The 18,538-nt window shown below is 41.0% G+C and overlaps 1 protein-coding gene across 1 annotated transcript in view; it reads left to right on the forward strand.

Annotated features, from left to right (window-relative positions):
* Nucleotides 1–15,288, forward strand: part of LOC144955867 (uncharacterized) — a 16,586-nt gene extending 1,298 nt beyond the window's left edge. Inside the window, exons 2-5 of the mRNA XM_078886093.1 lie at nucleotides 4,043–4,273; nucleotides 7,063–7,174; nucleotides 12,487–12,705; nucleotides 14,651–15,288. Of these exons, the coding sequence (XP_078742219.1) occupies nucleotides 4,076–4,273; nucleotides 7,063–7,174; nucleotides 12,487–12,705; nucleotides 14,651–15,255 (1,134 nt within the window). The 5' untranslated portion in view covers nucleotides 4,043–4,075 and the 3' untranslated portion in view covers nucleotides 15,256–15,288. The remainder of the gene's footprint in view (nucleotides 1–4,042; nucleotides 4,274–7,062; nucleotides 7,175–12,486; nucleotides 12,706–14,650) is intronic.
* The last annotated feature ends 3,250 nt before the right edge of the window (nucleotides 15,289–18,538 follow it).

Raw genomic sequence — 18,538 nt, forward strand, 5'->3', positions numbered from 1 at the left:
ATCTATCTATCTACATACCGGTGTGCCTGTCACATTATTATTAACTTATATTTTTTTTAATCTTGAGATTTTATCTAGCGCAATAGCCATAAACGTTCTCAAGGCACTTTACAACTTTGCGTACACAATATTGTGCTTCCAAATTTAATTCCTAATCCAGTATGTCCTTGTTCCCTATTATGTATTTTAAAATGTCAGTTCAAAGTCAAAATGGCTAATTTCAAGTCTTGTTCATCTTCACATCGGGCTTAAAGTTACTTGTGCTTCCTATGAAACCGGGAGTCCCGATATTTCAGTTGGTAGAGCACTCGCTTCACAAGCAAAGGGACCGAGATCGATCCCGGGTGAAGTCGATATATTTTTCTGACCCCACTACTAACCCCAGAAGTGATTGGGTAGCTGGGTCTGTTAGATGTGGCGGGAAGTACTTTTCAATCGACTAGTGTCCTATCCAAAGGATAACATGCAATTGCCATTGTCCGTTCCACGCTAGATGGAAACCGGGATAAACCCCTGCTCCGTGTGCTTAATGGCTCTGAAAAAACTACTCTTATGAAATGGAGCTGGGAAGTTTTATGATTCGATCTTATAGGGAATGAGATTAGCGGAAGAGTAGCGTCCCTTGATTGGACGTCACCCATAGTCTGTGACGTCACCGGCGGAAAAGTTATTAGAGAGAGAACGTCATGTTGGCTTGCGCATGCGTCTCTCGTCCTCGCGGAACATGACGTTCTATCTCTAATAACTTTTCCGCCGGTGACGTCACAGACTATGGGTGACGTCCAATCAAGGGACGCTACTCTTCCGATAATCTCATTCCCTATACAGACGAATTTCTTGGAAAAATCCTTTTTTTTTTTGGGGGGGGGGGGGGGGGGGAACATATGTGACAAATCGTTTCAAGGCGGTATTATGGCGGGTGGAATGAAAGCGATGCTTACAACTGGATTTAGAGCAACGTGCAACTATTTCCAGGTCTCGTAACCCAATTCATTATGGTCTCATTATTGTAATAGAAATCGGAGGGGGAAAGAAAAAAAACGACCCAAAATAATAATTGTCCATTACAACAATGGTAAATTCGGCACATAATAGGATTCAATAGTCTGATGTCACGTTGCCTAGCAACGGCGGCCATCGTGGTTCTAAACAAAGAAAATCGGTACTTTTTATTTTTCATGCTGGCTAGAACTTTTCATATGTCTTGTGATCAGAATGTGTAAAAGTCAAAACATGATCAAATTTTAAATGTTTTTTCCCCCTCTGGATACGCTTTTATGCTCGAGGGAGAATTATTTCATAAGGGCGTCCGCCATTGTTCCGATAGTTTAGAGCCAGTGTTACTAAGTTACCATGCGTCATTACGAGCGAAGTGACGTCACGACTGTTGAAGCGTATTACGTTCACCTCAACTTAGAGCTTTTACCGCAATGTGCGGCTATGTGGTCTAGTGGTATGGCACTCGCTTTCGGATCGGAAGGTCCTGGGTTTGAACCTCGCTCGGCGCATAGTTGAGTCCTTGGAAAAGGCTCTTTACTCACAATCTCTCACCGTACTTAGGTGTAAAGATGAGTACCTGGCCGTTAACAGCTTTGTCTTTATCCGAAAAAATATAATATCGCCTAATAGGCGTCATGTCCCGTCCTACATGTTAAATGATGTTGTTGTTGTTGTTGACGATGACCCCATGTAAAGCGCTTTGAGCACATTTAGTGGATATTGCGCTATATAAAAGCTCAATTTTTAAAAATTGAGTTATAATGGATGATTTGCTTAAGGAAAATGATTACTGTTTCTTCAGTTTAGAAAAAAAATTATTAATGAATTTCTTAATTTTGTTCAATTTATCTTTCAACTCATTTCTTTCATTTAGTTTTTATTCGACTTAGTGTCATAGTAAAAATAAATACAGTAGAACATGAAAGTAACGTACTCGGAAATAGCGAGAACTCGGAAATAGCGAGTAAAATCTAAATCCCCGTTTTTTTTCCCTTATTTGAGTCAATAAAATTAGCATGAAAGTAGCGAGTATGAAAAAGAGGTCAACTCGGAAATAACGAGCATTTCCTGCCCCAGCCTAGGACTGCGAACGAAGTAAAGCAAAACAAGAGACAATGGCAATTTAAATATTTTTAGCCTAGCCTCTTTTCTTTTCTTATTTTTCGTTACGAGTAATATTACATAGTAGCCTAGTCTGTAGTAGTACATAATAGGCGAAACAAATTTGGGTGGGGGTTGGGTTTGTATGCGTGTGTGTGTATTGGGGGTGGGGGTCAATTATTCACCTAATGTGGTGCCACGCGACGCGCGAGGTAAACACATGTCAACATGCCTCACTTCGCAGCATCGGTCAGCGAGTAGCATCGTTAACGAACGACACGATCAGCGAGAGGGGAGTGTGGAACCATTATTTCAATGGGTCAGTGATTGAGTGATGCGCTTGCTTACCTCATCAAACATGCCGAGTGCATACAAACACTCGGGCGCGCGCGCACACACACACACACACACACACACACACACACACACACATTTCTATGTTCTTGTTTTTTTTCTAGTCATGATTTTACTTGAAAATAAAAACAAAAAAAAAACAAACAAAAAAAAAAAAACAAAAAAAACAAAAAAAAACAAGCATTCTGCCACTTCTGTGAAGAAATTGAAATAGGGGCGACGGCTTTTACTCGAATTACACACTGAGGGGAATAACCAGCAATATTATAACCTTTCCTGGCAACTCGGGAATAGCGAGAACTCGGAAATAGCGAGTAATCAGGAGTGGACCCGTCGAACTCGCTATTTCCGAGTTCTACTGTAAATAAATAAATAAATAAATAAATAAATAAATAAATAAATAAATAAAATTCCCTTTATTCATCCCCAAGGGGAAATTTGTCTTTAGGGTTTATTCCAGGGGTAAACTGGAAAAACCCAGGCGTCAGCCGCAGAGTGAGCTAGGGCGAGGTGACTTGCTCAAGGCCACACAGAGCAGCGGCTGGTGATTGAACTCTGTACCTTTCGGGTACGAAGCAAAGACCGTACAACTGAGCCACGTTGTTGTACTCAAAATTTTTATTTTTCCCTACTTTGGCCAGAAAAAGGGTCCCTCAAATATCGATCAAATAGAATGACGCTCATCTTGTCAAAAAAAAATAAATCTGAAACCTGGGACTTCAGAACATTTTGTAATAGCTCGATGGTTCAGTGGTGAGATGCCTCGACTTGTCATCAAAATCAAGCACTGATAAGTGTGATCAGTGACCGAATGGGTGACAATGATTGTGGAAAATTCTAATCCCGACGTTGTCTCCTTGGGTAAAGCACTTTACACACATTACCCCACTCGAACCGGGTGTGAATGAGTACGCGCCTAAAGGCAGTGAACGATATTGCAAGAGTGTTAGTACTAAAGAACATCTAGCAGGCGATTGATACTGTATGAAATGGTAATATTATGCTTCCATAATATGGCCTGCTTGTGGGTGTGTGGGGGGGGGGGGGGGTAAATAAAATTTTGAATAGCGCATCGTGAAGTTCCAGGTTTGAGCGTGTCAGACAAGATAAGGGTCATTTTAATAGATTCGTATTTGAAGGACGGTGTCCACAACTGTGTTAAAACGTGTAAGACTTTCGAGGGTATGCCAATACTTTAATCGTACTCAGGGCATACACACAGCAAGTGTGTATGACAGGGGCCAAACATAAGCAAGAAAGAAAAATACAAGGAAAAAAAAAACACAAAAATCAGTCTACCTAGCTCGTCTTGTCGGTAATCAGAAGGTTTAAGGTTCGATCCCCAGTCGAGGTAGACTGATTTTTGTGTTTTTTCCTTGTATTTCTATATCTTGCTTATGTTTGGTCCCTATCATACACACTTGTCAGTCCTTTATCTTAGAGAAATATTTGGCGAAATATTTTTGGGATTTTTTTTTTATTTTCTTGTATTTTTCTTTCTTACTTTGTTTTAAAATTGCGTGTTTTTATCTTTGATTTCTCTATCCCCCCCCCCCCCCCCCCCCTTCACCCCCATTTTATTTTCCAGTGAGACACAAATAGTACAAGTAAACCAATCAGAATGGAGACCCGTCACATCCAAATCTTATCCGCCATGTTGTCTATACTGGTAGCAGCCAATCTTCCACGAGAGACAAACGCCGCCATTTATGCCCAGATTCTCAATCTGAATTTTCTTTGTTCCTCCTCGGAGTCAAACGCTTACGTCAGAGACATTCCCTGGGATTGTGCTAGTTACGTCATTTGTATGGATGGTCAGGTCAGTTGCTTTGAATCCTTGGGAAATTTTATGATTGAGTTTTAAGAAAAAATATAAAATTGAGCTTTTATATAGCGCAATATCCACTAAACGTGTTCAAAGCGCTTTACAAGGGGTCCCTGACCAACAGCAACACGTAACATATAGAACGAGACATGACGCCTGTTAGGTGATATTAATTTTGTTTCGGACAGAGACAACGCTGTTAACGGCCAGGTACTCATTTTACACCTGAGTACGGTGAGAAAATGAGAGTAAAGAGCTTTATCCAAGGACTCAACTATGCGCCGAGCGCGAGGCATGAACCCAGGACCTTCCGATCCGAAAGCAAGTGCCATACCACTAGATCACATAGCCGCACGATTATGGGTTTGATTTAACATTGTTGTAATGAACAATATTTTGAATCGGTTTGAGAGTATTGCCATTGCATTCATTGCATAAAAAATAAATGGAGTTATAAGACCCATAAACAGGTAAAAATCGATCTAGACAGATTCTAAAACAATTGAACTTATAGTCAAAAATATTAAAATTGGGTTGACTTTATAGGACAATGGATGTAATCTTTGTACGTGTAATGAGCTACAAATTCAAAGTTCTGGTTAATTCAACTCTTTTCCGTATCTACTTTACCCGAATTATTACATATGGGGGGGGGGGGGGGCGGTTACGGTACTTTTAGGTCATAATATAACCTATCTATTATATCTATGGGTAATTATCGAAAACTAATATTATAGTTTAAAAAGTATAGATTTTCATATCATGATAAAATGGAGATTTGTTTAATTGATGCATTCCTTCCCTCGTCTAATTAATTTAATTTTTGACCACGTTGCGAGATTTAGGTACTCCTTGGCCCGTTTTCATGTACGAGGACCAGATTGAGTAATTTACTAGTCTAATTTACTAAATGACTAGCTAGTCTGAAGCCCAAGCGAAGCAAGTGGCTACAAAAATCGGATTTCATGAACGCTTTCTATTCTCGGACTACCTAGTCTCTTGCCTAGAAGTGGGTGACCAAATTCGTTACCTTTCATGAGCATCGGTTTTCGGCAAGGCAGTGTCTACGTACACGGTAACCGGGCACATAACCTCAGGAACTACGTACACGGTAACCGGGCACATAACCTCAGGAACTACGTACACGGTAACTGGGAACCTAGCCTCAGGATCTACGTACATGGTAACCGGGCACCTAGCCTCAGGATCTACGTACACGGTAACCGGGCACATAACCTCAGGAACTACGTACACGGTAACTGGGAATCTAGCCTCAGGATCTACGTACACGGTAACCGGGCACCTAGCCTCAGGATCTACGTACACGGTAACCGGGCACCTAACCTCAGGATCTACGTACACGGTAACCGGGCACCTAGCCTCAGGATCTACGTACACGGTAACCGGGCACCTCGCCTCAGGATCTACGTACACGGTAACCGGGCACCTAGCCTCAGGATTTACGTACACGGTAACCGGGCACCTAACCTCAGGATCTACGTACACGGTAACCGGGCACCTAGCCTCAGGATCTACGTACACGGTAACCGGGCACCTAACCTCAGGATCTACGTACACGGTAACCGGACACCTCGCCTCAGGATCTACGTACACGGTAACCGGGCACCTCGCCTCAGGATCTACGTACACGGTAACCGGGCACCTAGCCTCAGGATTTACGTACACGGTAACCGGGCACCTAACCTCAGGATCTACGTCCACGGTAACTCCGGTAACTGGTTTGCCGCTACAATACAAGCAATGGATGGACCTCGCTCTGTGTGTGTGTGTATGTGTGTGTGTGTGTGTATGTGCGTGTGTGTGTGTGTTATTTTAAAAAATCAAACAATACAATTAACCCATTAAAGGAGAGATTCAAGGTTACCGTGTATAAATATTACCGTGTACGTAGATCCTGAGGCTGGTGCCCGGTTAGTAACGACAATAATGATACCAAAATATCTGCGATATTCCTCTTTATAACGAAGTTATGCATCTTTAATTGAACCCCCCCCCCTAAAACTTAGTGAAAGCGAACGGCAATTTCCTGTCATAACTTTCTTATGGGCGAGTTGGGTCCCACTGCTGCTGCTCACTAAACTGCCTAAAGTTACCGTGTACGTAGACACTCCGTTTCGGCAATCTCGAATTCCAGCACGCTATTTTTTAAATTCCCCCGAGAGTGTGTTTGAGTCGAGTAACCTCATGGCCTGATAATGACCTACAAATTTAAATACTGTCAAAAGACAAGACCACAAAGGAAAACAAATCGTGAGTTGTATTCAAAAGTTCAACAAATGGGATCACTTATTTCCTTGACAACTACTAAAGACAACTCACTAGGCTGTCCATAAACCTAAAAATGACGTCAAAATATGATTCCCAAAGCCATCGTTAACATATAGCCTGAAACTAGAACCCACTGGGACTTATAGTTTGACGTTATTTTTTAGATTTGTGCAGAGCCTAGTGAGTTGTCGTTAGTAGAGCTCAAGGAAACAAGTTATTTCATTGGTTGAACTATTGAATACAACTCACGATTTGTTTTCTTTTGTGGCAAAAGACTGGCATTTTGACGTAATTTTTTTGGTCAGTATCAGGCCATAACTTTACGAAGGCCACGGTCAGGCTATGTTAACGATGGCAACGTACAAACCGTGGACCATGACCCCCAACAAGGTTACATTCAAGTTACTTAAAATACAATCAGAAACATCAAGGATTACTTGTATGATGCATTATTTCATATTCTTTACTTCTTCTTCTAATGTATACGTTACCAGGCGATTCCAACTGCGTGTCCACAAGGCAAACTGTATGCTGGAGGTTCCGTGAACAGTCAATGTGTTCCTGCTCAACAAGTCGATCCCCAGCGTTGCCATAGGCGGATGTGGGGTACGTAGGTTGTAACCTTGTTTGGTTGTTTTTGTTTTTTTTTTAAGGGTTTTACGGCGCTTGCAACACATTAACCCTCTCCTTACCACCCATTGGAAAATCTTCACATTCGTTACGATCCAACCAGCACTTTTATCATTCAGATTTTTTTTTGTAAATCACACAATTTAAAGAAAAATGTTTTATTATAGCTATAAAAACGTGACACTGTGTTGTAAGGTTCATTTTCCTGATCAATATAATGCAAAGAATGTATTTGTTGCTTATGTTTGAGTAAGAAAAAACTATTATTGTATTGGGTGGGTGTGAAATTTTGGGGAAAATTCTGAAAATGGCTTGTAAGGAAAGGGTTAATGTTATATTAGCGCCAGTAAAAAGGAAAAATATTGGATAGCAGAAAGTTATAGAATAATTACAATTAAAGCACCCAAGAAAAGGTAAGACAAAGGGGAATATGGTTCAAATAGGAAACAGCAGATGTAGATTCCAAGAGTACATTATCAAAGTACTTTGAGATCACCTAAAAGTCTCATCCAGACACAAGCACAAGTCCCCACTAAGAGGAATACACTCGAATGTTTACAAATCATATATAACATGTAAACAAAGCATAATGCAGTCCATAACAGAGATATGATTTACAAGGAAAAAAATACAATCTTCGAAAACTCTAACTATACATTCGACTGTTTCCCTTCCAGCTAGGGTATCCGGCGAGGGCCTGCACAAAACCAAGTAATCTCATTCCAAGACAAAGGCAGAAAGCATGTTGGAAAACAGATATAGGGGGATAGAAGACACAATAATAAGTGCCTCATAAACTAAAAGCCTGATACTAACCAAAAAATGTCATAAAAGAAGACGAAGATCATGGGGAAAAGTTAATTCTGAGTTGTAATCATTAGCTCAACCAATGGAATCAATTGTTTCATTGTACACTTCTAACAATTCACTGTTTACCTTCGTTTGGCGATCATTGTCTTCTTTTGTGACGTAATTATTTGGAAAGTAAAGGCCTTTAGCCTTTAGTTTACCAAGGCCACGGGTAGATAGGCACCAGTAAAGGCCTTTAGCCTTTAGTTTACGAAGGCCACGGGTAGATAGGCACCAGTAAAGGCCTTTAGCCTTTAGTTTACGAAGGCCACGGGTAGATAGGCACCAGCAAAGGCCTTTAGCCTTTAGTTTACGAAGGCCACGGGTAGATAGGTACCAACTACTACAGCTATTTCGAAAACTCACCCACTGACCAAAGAATTACCCCACAATATAGATAGTATGCAGATGACGTCACTCAGGCCTTTGTTATTGTTTTTGCCATCCGCGTTTGTGAGTTGTTCTCACTAAACTGTATTAACCAGACTATAAAAGTTCATGGTTACACAGAGTTTGTGTGTTGGTCCGTTATACTTCCGGATGGCAATGTTGTGAACTCCTTGGCCATCCGCATTCTATCTATAAGGCGACCACAAAGAAAGAGAGCAGTGAGTTTCATTCACTGGTACAGATAGTATGCGCTTGGCTAAGAAGCTCATAACAAAACTGTGTGCATCCATAAACGTTTATAGTCTGGTTAATACAGTTCAGTGAGCATTACTCATAAACGCGGGTGGCAAAAAACAATAACAAAGACCTGAGTGACGTCATCTTCGAACTATCTATAGATAGTATGCAGATGACGTCACTCAGGCCTTTGTTATTGTTTTTGCCATCCGCGTTTGTGAGTTGTTCTCACTAAACTGTATTAACCAGACTATAAAAGTTCATGGTTACACAGAGTTTGTGTGTTGGTCCGTTATACTTCCGGATGGCAATGTTGTGAACTCCTTGGCCAAGCGCATTCTATCTATAGATAGAATGCGCTTGGCCAAGGAGTTCACAACATTGCCATCCGGAAGTATAACGGACCAACACACACAATCTGTGTAACCATGAACTTTTATAGTCTGGTTAATACAGTTTAGTGAGAACAACTCACAAACGCGGATGGCAAAAACAATAACAAAGGCCTGAGTGACGTCATCTGCATACTAGCCAGTTGGATAATAATTTCAAGAAGACATCAATATCAATAATAATGTTATTCACCTGTATCTTGTTTTTTTTCTTTTCTCCTAATCATTTCACCATGTAAAGGTTAGCTGTTTTAGGTGACATTTTTAAAATTAACCCATTCTTAACACGCTACTCTACCTAGGGTGGCCTCTTTCTGACTGCCACAGAGGCTGGTGTAGCATGCTAATGTCCTTTAAAACAGTGTACTTATAGATAGAATGCGCTTGGCCAAGGAGTTCACAACATTGCCATCCGGAAGTATAACGGACCAACACACAAACTCTGTGTAACCATGAACTTTTATAGTCTGGTTAATACAGTTTAGTGAGAACAACTCACAAACGCGGATGGCAAAAATAATAACAAAGGCCTGAGTGACGTCATCTGCATACTATCTATACATTGTCAAGTAGTCTGGTATAGATAGAATGCGCTTGGCCAAGGAGTTCACAACATTGCCATCCGGAAGTATAACGGACCAACACACAAACTATGTGTAACCATGAACTTTTATAGTCTGGTTAATACAGTTTAGTGAGAACAACTCACAAACGCGGATGGCAAAAACAATAACAAAGGCCTGAGTGACGTCATCTTCATACTATCTATATATATCTGCTTTTTAGTTGTTTTTAATGAAACGAAACAACTTAATGTAGCTTTTAAACCTATAAGAATTCATATTTATTGTGAAAATTAGGTTTTGGGGGTTACAAAAGCACACAAGAACATGTATAAATGTCGAATTTATGGCATAATTTTCCTTTTTTTGGGGGCATAATATTGGCATTATTTCACCCCCATAAAAATGACATAATTCCGCGGGGACAGTATTATGTTATTTGGAAAAAAAAACGTTGGTAGGATTTGGTTTTCATTCGTTTGTTTGGATATTTTTTAAAAAAACATCGAAAAAAAAACAAAACAAAACTGAGGATCTGCCGCCAAAAGAACAATAGTGACATATTAAGGAAAAAATAAATGTTTCCTTCTTCTTTCTCGCAGTTGAATAATCAAAAATGTGACCCCTCGCCTCAAAACGGTATTAAGTCGGGTTGGTTAAGATGTTGAAATTTGAATTTATAGCCAGAAATATCAGACTTGTGTTGAGTTTGTATGATTTATTGAGGAGAATGGATACCATATTTTAGGGTGCTAATGCCAACAATTTATATTTTTGACCCAGTTTAACATTTAATTCAGATTTTAAGCACCTGGTTCGTTCCGACATAATACCGTTTTGAGACGATGGGTCACAAATATCCCAAAACCTGACCTTGTGGTGAGACGAAAAAAGTGCTAAAATGTGCATTTACACTCCAGAACGGTTTCATCGAACTCCTTGGGATATGCAAAAACGTTCGAGGAAACTGTGCATCGCCATGGCGTTTGTCGAGAGGGGGGGGGGGGAGGGGGGGGGGGAGGGGGCAGCGTGGCTAAGAAGCTCACAACATTGCCATCCGGAAATATAACGGACCTACACACAAAACTTTGTGTAACCTTGCACGTTTATAGATAGTATGCGCTTGGCTAAGAAGCTCACAACATTGCTATCCGGAAGTATAATGGACCAACACACAAAACTATGTGTATCCTTGCACGTTTATAGATAGTATGCGCTTGTCTAAGAAGCTCACAACATTGCCATCCGGAAGTATAATGGACCACAACACACACAACTATGTGTAACCTTGCACGTTTATAGATAGTATGCGCTTGGCTATGAAGCTCATAACATTGCCATCCGGAAATATAATGGACCAACACACAAAACTATGTGTAACCTTGCACGTTTATAGATAGTATGCGCTTGGCTAAGAAGCTCATAACATTGCCATCCGGAAGTATAATGGACCACAACACACAAAACTATGTGTAACCTTGCACGTTTATAGATAGTATGCCCTTGGCTAAGAAGCTCATAACATTGCCATCCGGAAATATAATGGACCAACACACAAAACTATGTGTAACCTTGCACGTTTATAGATAGTATGCCCTTGGCTAAGAAGCTCATAACATTGCCATCCGGAAATATAATGGACCAACACACAAAACTATGTGTAACCTTGCACGTTTATAGATAGTATGCCCTTGGCTAAGAAGCTCATAACATTGCCATCCGGAAATATAATGGACCAACAGACAAAACTATGTGTAACCTTGCACGTTTATAGATAGTATGCGCTTGGCTAAGAAGCTCATAACATTGCCATCCGGAAATATAATGGACCAACACACAAAACTATGTGTAACCTTGCACGTTTATAGATAGTATGCGCTTGGCTAAGAAGCTCATAACATTGCCATCCGGAAGTATTACGGACCGACACACAAAACTGTGTGTATCCATGAACGTTTATAGTCGGGTTAATACAGTGCAGTGACCATTACTCATAAACGCGGATGGCAAAAAACAATAACAAAGACCTGAGTGACGTCATCTTTGAACTATCTATAGTCTGGTTAATATAGTTTAGTGAGAAATACTCATAAACGTGGATGGCAAAAAAACAATAACAAAGACCTGAGTGACGTCAACTTCGTTCTATTTATATTAAAATCCCTGCGCTTTCAATTTTTTTTGAATGGGGATTATCTACATTAACTTTCCATGTGCTCGAGGTCATTGGTCACATTGCAAAATGTACTCAAAGTGACCCACATAGTGAAAAGTGTTCACAGCTTTTTAAATCTCTAACATCACGAATGGTCATTTGATTCAGGTTGACATAAGGGTATGTTTCAAGATAGTATGAAGTTGACGTCACTCAGGTCTTTGTTTTTGCTTTTTGCCATCCGCGTTTATGAGTAATTCTCACTAAATTGTATGAACCAGACTATACAATTTCAAGGTTACACACAGTTTTTTTGTATTGGTCCGTTATACTTCCGGATGGCAATGTTGTGAGCTTCTAAGCCAAGCGAATACTATCTATAACTTTTGTATTCAAAGCAGCGTGTTTAAATTTGGAAATATCCAATCGTTGGACAGCAACAAATCATGTGATCGATGACTCGGTTGGACGAAAACATGAATATAGATAGTTCGAAGATGACGTCACTCAGGTCTTTGTTATTGTTTTTTGCCATCCGCGTTTATGAGTAATGCTCACTGCACTGTATTAACCTGACTATAAACGTTCATGGATACACACCGTTTTGTGTGTTGGTCCGTTATACTTCCGGATGGCAATGTTATGAGCTTCTTAGCCAAGCGCATACTATCTATAGATCGCTCCCATTCATTGTCTCCTCAGACTACATCCACAACATCTGTGTCTCCAATCCCGGGGCCAAGCTTCCAGACGCTGAGGGCTGCAGTCATTTCTTTGACTGTACCGCCGTCAACGGAGGCCAACAGCTGATGAATTACATTGTGGAGTGTCCATATCCCACCCTCTTCAGCAAACAGACTGGCGGATGCCGGGACTTCAGACTGGTTTACTGTGGGGAGAGGAAGGAACCTAAAGCACCTTGTAAGTAAATTAGAATAGATATCATCAATATCATCATCATCATCATCATCATCATCATCATCATCATCATCATCATCATCATCATCATCATCATCATTATCATCATCATCATCATCCTTCTCATAACAACTGCTATTGTTTATTTGGCAGAGTTCACGACTGATATACATAAAAAATAAAAAAATAAAAAAATAAAAATTCCCTTTATTCATCCCATAGAGGAAATTTGGCTCTAGGGTCTATTCCAATGGTAGACTGGAATAACCCAGGCGTCAGCCGCAATGCAGCGCCGCAAATTGAGCTAGGGCGAAAGGTGACTTGCCCAAGGCCACTCAGCGCAGCGGCGAGTGATCGAACTCGGTACCTTTCGAGTACGAAGCAAAGACCGTACCGCAGAGCCACGCTGAGCCACCCCCCCCCCCCCCCCCCAAATCGGTGATATCGTTGTAATGATAATATAATGTAAATGTTGCTGCTCGAAGCTCGAAGAAATAAATAATAACGTGAAGTTGAATGTAAGCTTCAATTTAATTACAAAAACAGATCAAATGAACGTTTCGGAGTTCCCCTTTATCAACAAAACAGTATGATTGAAACACCACAGATGAATGAGATGATGTGACACCATCTCATTCATCTGTGATGTTTCAATCATACTGTTTTGTTGATAAAGGGGAAACCCGAAACGTTCATTTGATATGATTTTGTAATTAAATTGAAGCTTTCATTCGACTTCACGTTATTATTTATAATGATAATATAGCACACAGTTGGAATGACATTGGTCTGGTCACACTCTGATAATGAAGTGACGAGAAGTTCACACTATAACGATAAATACAACAAAAATATGGCTTAAACGCTTACACTGCAACACAAATTTCTAAATACTAAAACTATTGAGACATAACATATTTAGGCAACTAGTATTATTGTGGTAAAAAAAAGTAATTCTTGTAAAAATTAGCTCCTCTAAAAGCAGGTAAATGTACAAATCCAGTGGTATAATTTTCTTCAAGGTAAAATGGAATTAAACACGGTAAGTGATTAAAATTGATAAAGGTCACATCTGAACACAAAACATGTTCTCTTGCCATCACCACTACACACATCTCTTGCCACCACCACTACACACATCTCTTGCCACCACCACTACACACATCTCTTGCCACCACCACTACACACATCTCTTGCCACCACCACTACACACATCTCTTGCCACCACCACTACACACATCTCTTGCCATCACCACTACACACATCTCTTGCCATCACCACTACACACATCTCTTGCCACCACCACTACACACATCTCTTGCCACCATCACTACACACATCTCTTTTCACCACCACTACACACATCTCTTGCCATCACCACTACACACATCTCTTGCCACCACCACTACACACATCTCTTGCCACCACCACTACACACATCTCTTGCCATCACAACTACACACAGACGGTAAAAAATTTACACCTGAGTACGATGAGAGAATGTGAGTAAAGAGCCTTTTCCAAGGACTCAACTATGCGCCGAGCGCGAGGCTCGAACCCGGGACCTTCCGATCCGAAAGCGAGTGCCATACCTACCACAAGACCACATAGCTGCACATGTCTATCTACTTCATTCATTCTATTTCTATGTGTGAGTGGAATGTGTGTGTGTGTGAGAGAGAGAGAGAGAGAGAGAGAGAGAGAGAAAGAGAGAGAGAGAGAGAAAGAAAGGGAGGGTGAGAGTATTAATGTGTTGTATTTAGTAATATTTGTTATTGCGTTTGTTTGTGTGTTTTATTATGCTTTTTTGAATTTTGATAATTATTTTGAAGTTTGGATGATAATTCAAATTAAAGTAGAATGTCAGAAACAGTATACTGAGCGTTAATAATAGTTCTGAATAAAGATGCTTTTGTCATAACCAAAATTTCTTTTTTTTTAAACCTAGGTGAATATCTGCAATATATGCAAATGTATGGATGTGTGCGCCCAAATTGTGCATCTTGTAGCAGAAAACATCCAAGCTGTGTTGGAAGAACGAACGGACCTCAGCATGTCCCAGACCGCAACGATGTCATGATGGAGTGCAGGCACGAGAGAACCATCAAGATTATACAAACATCAGCCTCTTCCTCTCCTTCCGCTTCCTCCCCATCTTCATCTGCTGCTGCATCATCATCATTATCTTCGTTATTGTCTTCTTCGCCTATATCGTCATCATCTTCTAATGCACCAGCGATTACAGGAGTAGCTTCTGGATCACCTGCGTCAGCTCCGCTTCCATCGATTTCAATCTCATCTCAATCAAATTCAGTCGCATCTCCATCAATTCCAATACCTCAACAACAACCAACTGCAGCCGCCCCTTCGCCATCAATTCCAGCCACTTCACAGACAACTTCACTCGATTCTAATCCATCAATTCCAAGCCCTCATACATCGATTTCAATCGCTTCTCCAAGAACCTCTGCTGCTATATTGGCTTCCGAGTTGGGTCAGGATCCCATTCCAGTTCAGACGGCAACGGCAATGGAAACACAAACACCACCATAATGGGAATTTTATTAAAACTTTTTTTTTCTCAAACGCACTAGTCCAATTTTTATTGCTATTTGTTTGTATGTTTTAAATACACACATGATGAATGTATGTCGTATTCGCTCACATTAATTGGGATTCTTGCTGGTGTCTGAATGAGACTTTAAGGTGATCTCAAACTAAGTACATTCACGGTATGCTCTTGGAATCTACGCCTGATCCCTATTTGAACCAATTCCCTTTGTCTTACTTTATCTTGGGTGCTTTGATTGTAAATCTAGAATATTTTGACTTTTCCATTTTCTTCTTTTTGCTAGCGCTGATATGACCTAAATGGGTCGCAAGCGCCATAAAACCCTTAAAAACAAAACAAAACCTCTTAGTGAGGACCTGTGCTTGTGTCAGACACTTAGGTGATCTCAAACTAAGTACACATTGATGGTGTGCTCTTGGAATCTACACCTGTTCCCTATTCCCCTTTGTCTTACATTTTTCTGGGGGCCTTTAATTTGTAATTCTTGAACTTTTGACTATCCCACTTTCTTCCCTATTACTGGCCTTAATATGACCTAAATGTGTTGCAAACGCCGTAAAATCTTAAAAACAAAACAAATAACAAACTCTCGCTGCATTTTCTATTGGCCTATCTATCTATTTTCCTTTTCAACGTTGCTTTCTGTCTTCGCCTTGGAGTGAATGGGATTATTTGGTTTCGTCCTGGCCCTTCGAGGGTCAAACGGCTTGTGTTTCTACAGACGGCTTTAATGGCCCCTGGAAGACCCCAGAAGCTTCTGTGTGGCCCCGGGGCGCTCCAGAAGGCATCGTGACGCTTTAGGAGACCTAGGCCGCTTACAGAGACTCCATCGTGGATATATCATACGGTGGAGTCACGCTCTCTACAGCTAGGCGGAGTTGTCGTACCAGTAAGGTCGCGGGTTCGAGCCCCATCGCCGCCGCTAAATTTTTATTCTCTATTGTCTTCTGGCACTTTCCTACTCACTTCATGTCTTGTTATTATCAACATAAATGCCTGCTCCACTCTCTTTTCTGAATTAAGAGATCTTTCAGGATGGTTCCGGGCGGTTTTTGGATGGCAACAGACGGCTTCATTGGCATCCGGACGGTCCTAGAGGCTTCTGGTGGCTCAGGTCGGTTTTGAGAGCCTCCGTATGGCCTCAGAAAGCTTTAAATGGTCTCCAGACGACTTCCTCGGGGATTTTTGAACCCGGATGGCTTCTGACAGGTTTGAACGGCTCTTGGAGACTCCACGGCTTCTGGATGGCTGCATACGGCTTCAGTGGCTTTGGACTATTCTGTGGGCTTTCGGGTGGCTTCAGAATGCTTTGGATGGCCTCCAGCCGGCTCCATTTGAGTACAGACCGGGTCCGGACGGTTTCCTTCGCTTCTGCATAGATACAGACGGTGTCAATGGCCTCCAGACAACCCCAGATGCTTCTGAATAGAAGGTCTCCGGACGTTTCTGAGAGCCTTCAGATGGCTTCTAAATGCTTCAGGACGGCTCCAGAGTTTTTTGGACCGTTTTGAGGGCCTCCGGATATCTTCAGAATGCATCGGACAGCAGACGGCTTCCACACGGTTCCAGATGGCTTTAGACGGTTTCTGAGTGCTCCAGAAGACTCCGGTTGGCTTCTTGATGGTTTCTGACAGCTCTGATGGCCTTCGGATGGCTTCAGAATGCTTTAGATGACCACCAGACGGCATCCGGCTGAGTAGCTTCTAGGACGTTTCTGAGATCCTCCGGATGGCTTCTAAATTCTCCATTCGGCTCCGGACAGCTCCAGACGGTTTCCTGCTCCATGCAGCATACGGACGGCAGTTAGTAGGTCCGCAACAACGTATACTTACTATTTGTTGACGCATTTTGTATATCACCCGATTTGTCGGTAAGAGTCATGAGTATAATTGTCGTCAGGATAACATTACGCGTCAAAATCAGTTTTACGCAAACTGGATGCCTGCGGAAGTAAGGTTGTAAACTGGGTACATTCAGTTTACTTTCGGGTCCGTTTTGCTCTCAGTTTAACCTTTCCTCTCAGTCGGTCCCTTGATTTATCAACGTAAAGTGAGTGACCCCTCTCGTTTTCAGTTGCCAAACTGAACAGGAACCGAACGCAAACGTTTTATCGAAAATGAAATTTCTTTCAGTGTTTTACCAACAAAGTGAAACAACACACAGAGTTTCTTTGTTATTGTTTTAGAACGACTTTTGGATGATTAGCTCTCACTAAATAAATGTATGAATAGCAACATAAAAGTTTTAGTTTTGTGTGCTAGTATGTTTTATATATTTGTTGTAAGTAAATTATAGAAATGTAAAGCATCTATAACGCACGTTATTCACGAACTGGAACCGAACGGAGACGAAAATGAATGCACTCAGTTTACAACCTTAGACAAGGTCAAAATAGGGTCATTTCTTTTTCTAGATAAAGAGCTTCCAATTTATCTCGACTTTGCAATGATTTTCAAAAATAAAATCAATTAGGTTTATAAAAATAGATATTGCGCTACATAAATGCTCGTTTGGTTTTGAGGCTAGTGCCCAAATCAACTGAGCTATCGGACTCCAGAGCACGACGACGAAGAAAAACATTGAGCTTTTTATATAGCGCAATATCCACTAAACGTGTTCAAAGCGCTTTACAAGGGGTCCCTGGTCAACAGCAAAATTTAACATGTAGGACAGGACATGACGCCTGTTAGGCGATATTACAATTTTTCGGACAAAGACAACGCTGCTTGGCCGGGTACTCATTTTACACCTCAGTACGGTGACAGAATGTGATTAAATAGTCTTTTCCAAGGACTCAACTATGCGCCGAGCGAGGTTCGAACCCAGAACCTTCCGATTCGAAAGCGAGTGTCATACCACTAGACCACATAGCGGCACAAAAGAGAAGAAGAGGATTACAGTAGTCTAATCATGATAGGACAAATGAGGTGTTTTTGGGTTACATCTTGGGTAAGACACGTTCTTAAATTGAAAATTCTATTCTACTTTTTCATTGTGAACAGATAGATAGAAGATAGCAATGTGGTATAGTGATATGACACTCGCCTTCGGATAGGAAGGTCCTGGGTTCGAGTCCCAAGCGGCGCATAGTTGAGTCCTTAGAGAGGGCTTACTCACATTCTCTCACCTCACTTCGGTGTAAAATGATTACCTAGACTTTAAAAGCGCGTAAGTCTAGAAAAAAAATATTGTAATATCGCCTATTAGGCTTAATGTTTTCATTACTTATTATTTAATGTATTCATTACCATACCCCAAAAAACA

This window comes from Berghia stephanieae, chromosome 10 (genome assembly GCF_034508935.2).
Source record: "Berghia stephanieae isolate SIO BIC M18660-M18661 chromosome 10, UCSD_Bste_1.3, whole genome shotgun sequence".
Lineage (NCBI taxonomy): Eukaryota > Metazoa > Mollusca > Gastropoda > Nudibranchia > Aeolidiidae > Berghia > Berghia stephanieae.